General features: G+C 36.4%; 1 protein-coding gene across 1 annotated transcript; it reads right to left on the bottom strand.

Moving 5' to 3' along the window:
* Window positions 1–1,255: 1,255 nt before the first annotated feature.
* LOC145047367 (uncharacterized) lies at window positions 1,256–2,282 on the bottom strand. The gene is made up of 2 exons (XM_078995625.1): window positions 2,165–2,282; window positions 1,256–2,019 (listed from the first exon to the last, which is right to left on the bottom strand). Exons 1-2 carry the CDS (start codon window positions 2,280–2,282, stop codon window positions 1,256–1,258), a joined length of 882 nt encoding a protein of 293 aa, XP_078851751.1.
* Window positions 2,283–2,610: the final 328 nt, after the last annotated feature.

The following is a 2,610-nucleotide window of genomic DNA, read 5'->3' as shown; positions in this document are numbered from 1 at the left end:
TTATTAAATTATACATGAGATCCAACGTGAATATCTCTTACAAATTAGGACAAATTACACGAATGGTCCCTATGGTTTGGTGTTTGTTACGCGCCTAGTCCCTAACTCCATTTTTTAACCATGCCAATCTTTAATAGTTTGGTTTAGTGCACGCCTGGTCCCTCATCTAACCTTCCGTTTGATTTTGGAGTTAAAACCCCCACGTGCCTTGCATGTTGAGGGGTATTTCCGTCATTTTACTTATTCATCCTTTAAAAACCCTAGATCAGTGCATCCCCCTTTTCTTCCTCTACGTTTGTTCTCTCATTTCATCTCTCGTTTCTTTAATGGACAAAAAATCAACAATGATGAAATGTAATTGCGGGCAACCAAGTGTTATACTGACATCATGGACCGACGACAACCCCGGAAGGAAGTTTTATGGCTGCACAAAGAAGGTAAGGTTGTTTTGATTCTAACTCAAGCTTTTGTGTGACAATGACCGCAAATCTGTTGGATTTGAACTTGATAGGGACCTAAATGTAAGTTTATTGGATGGGTTGATGAGGAAGGATGTGGACGATGTACTAGGATAATTCCAGGGCTGTTGAAGGCTAAGAACAAAGTTGAAGCTGAGAATCGGCTGCTGAAGATAATCATTATTTTAAGTTGGGTGTTCATAGGAATCATTATTTACAAGTTGTAGTGCTTAAGAAGATCCAACTAGTATGCTATGTATGATGTTTGTCTTTTTTGAACTTATTTTGACTTCTATGATCCATCTAGTTGGTTGTTGTATGTGAATTTGAAGTGTTTTGAAGTGTTTCTGGAATGTATTTTGATTAAGTGTTTGTGAATTTGATAATATTTTGGTTAAGTGTTTGATTAAGTGTTTTTGGAGCTTATTTTGACTTCTATGAGCCATGTATTTTCATCAAGTGTTTCTTGAACTTATTTGGAAAAGTAAACACTAACAATTGACAAAAACAACCAATAACATATGCTAACAATCGACATAAACAACCAATAGCACAAGTGGGATTTAATAAAGGGTAATTTAGTTTCCATACTTTCCATAACATAGTTTCATACATCAACAAAATGGTTAATAGTTTCATACATCAACAAAATGGTTAACCAAAAGAAACATAATTTACCCAAAAGTATTAACCATAAGGACACAGTTTTACCAAAAAGACACAATTTAACCAAAAGAACTGATTAACCAACAAAATAAACTTTCACTAATAGATCAAGACCATGTCATCAATTTCCCTCAACCAGCTTTTCCTTTTCCCTTACCAGAACCACCAGGACCACCAGAACCACTAGGAGCACTAGCTTTTTGTCCCTTACAACTCCTTGCATTATGACCAATGTTGTTGCACTTTGAACAAGTAACCGACTGAAGGATTCTTGATGCACTATTACCCTTCACCATGTCATCAATTTCATAAGCTGATTTTCTGCGTTTCTTCTTTGGTCTACCTATTGTGACACGATGTTTAGGAGGAACCAAAGTTGTTGGACACACAGACTTTTCCCACATGCTTCTCCCATTAATGGGCTCAATTTTGAATGAGTACATCTGTTTCCAAGTTTTTAGCCAATATACCTCATGCACCCAAGTTTCTGGTATTCCAACATCCTTACTATTCTTCCTCATCTCCCATATAGTAGCAACAACATGTTTGCATGGAATCCCAGTGAGTTCCCATTTCCTGCAGGAGCATGTTTGTTGAACCACATCCACCGCGCATTGGTCCATCCAAGGGCCACTTACCTGATACTTACCATTTCCACAAAATACAGATCTATAATCTTCTGCCTTTTTTTTTATATTTTCCAAAGTCTGCATAGCTGTAGGTGTCAAAGGACCAGTACATTTCCCAATGGCCTTTTCTACATTCACAATCTTCTTCATTAGATATTCCCTAATGAACTCTAGGCAAGTAAAAATTGGTTTATCACGACCCTCATTCAGTTTTCCATTGAATGTTTCACACAAGTTATTAAGAATCACATCAGAATGTGCTCTCCCTATCCAATCACATCACTTAAAGTCAATTAAAAAAAACTACACAAACCAGGAAAACATAAAGAATGTTATTAGAGTTAAATGTTATACCAGTGAAATGGTACCTAGACCAGTGCTGAGGTGGTATCTTCTTAAGCCACTAATAACAATCCTTGTTTAATTTCTTTAGCTCTTCCATGCCTTTGTTAAACTGTTGTACATGTGTTGCAGTTGCACATGTCCATAAGAGGTCTTCGAAAGGTTTACCCCTCCATTGCTTCCTCATGTTATCCCGAATGTGACGAACACAGTAACGATTTTCAGCACAAGGAAACAAGGTTGCAATTGCATTTAGAATACCCTAACAATCATACATAGATTTTGTTAGTAAACAATTTAGAAATAAAGTAAAAAAAATCTATGATTTTAGTACCTTTTGTCTGTCTGTTATAAAAGTGAAATTAGAATTAGTATTCAAGCCAAGATCCTCCCCAAGACAACTCAAAAACCAAGTCGATGAACTGATGTTCTCTGTTTCAACCACCGCATATGCCAATGGATATGTGCCATTATTACCATCTAGTCCCTGCATTTTATGATAAATAACAATCATG

Source organism: Lactuca saligna, chromosome 1 (genome assembly GCF_052625555.1).
Source record: "Lactuca saligna cultivar CGN05327 chromosome 1, ASM5262555v1, whole genome shotgun sequence".
NCBI lineage: Eukaryota > Viridiplantae > Streptophyta > Magnoliopsida > Asterales > Asteraceae > Lactuca > Lactuca saligna.
This window is presented reverse-complemented; position numbering and strand designations above follow the sequence as displayed.

Coding starts and splice junctions, on each gene's coding strand:
- LOC145047367 (XM_078995625.1), bottom strand. CDS start 2,282: ATGAGGAAGCAATGGAGGGGTAAACCTTTCGAAGACCTCTTATGGACA. Junction 2,020..2,164: donor AAAGAAATTAAACAAGGATT/GTTATTAGTGGC, acceptor GTGATTGGATAG/GGAGAGCACATTCTGATGTG.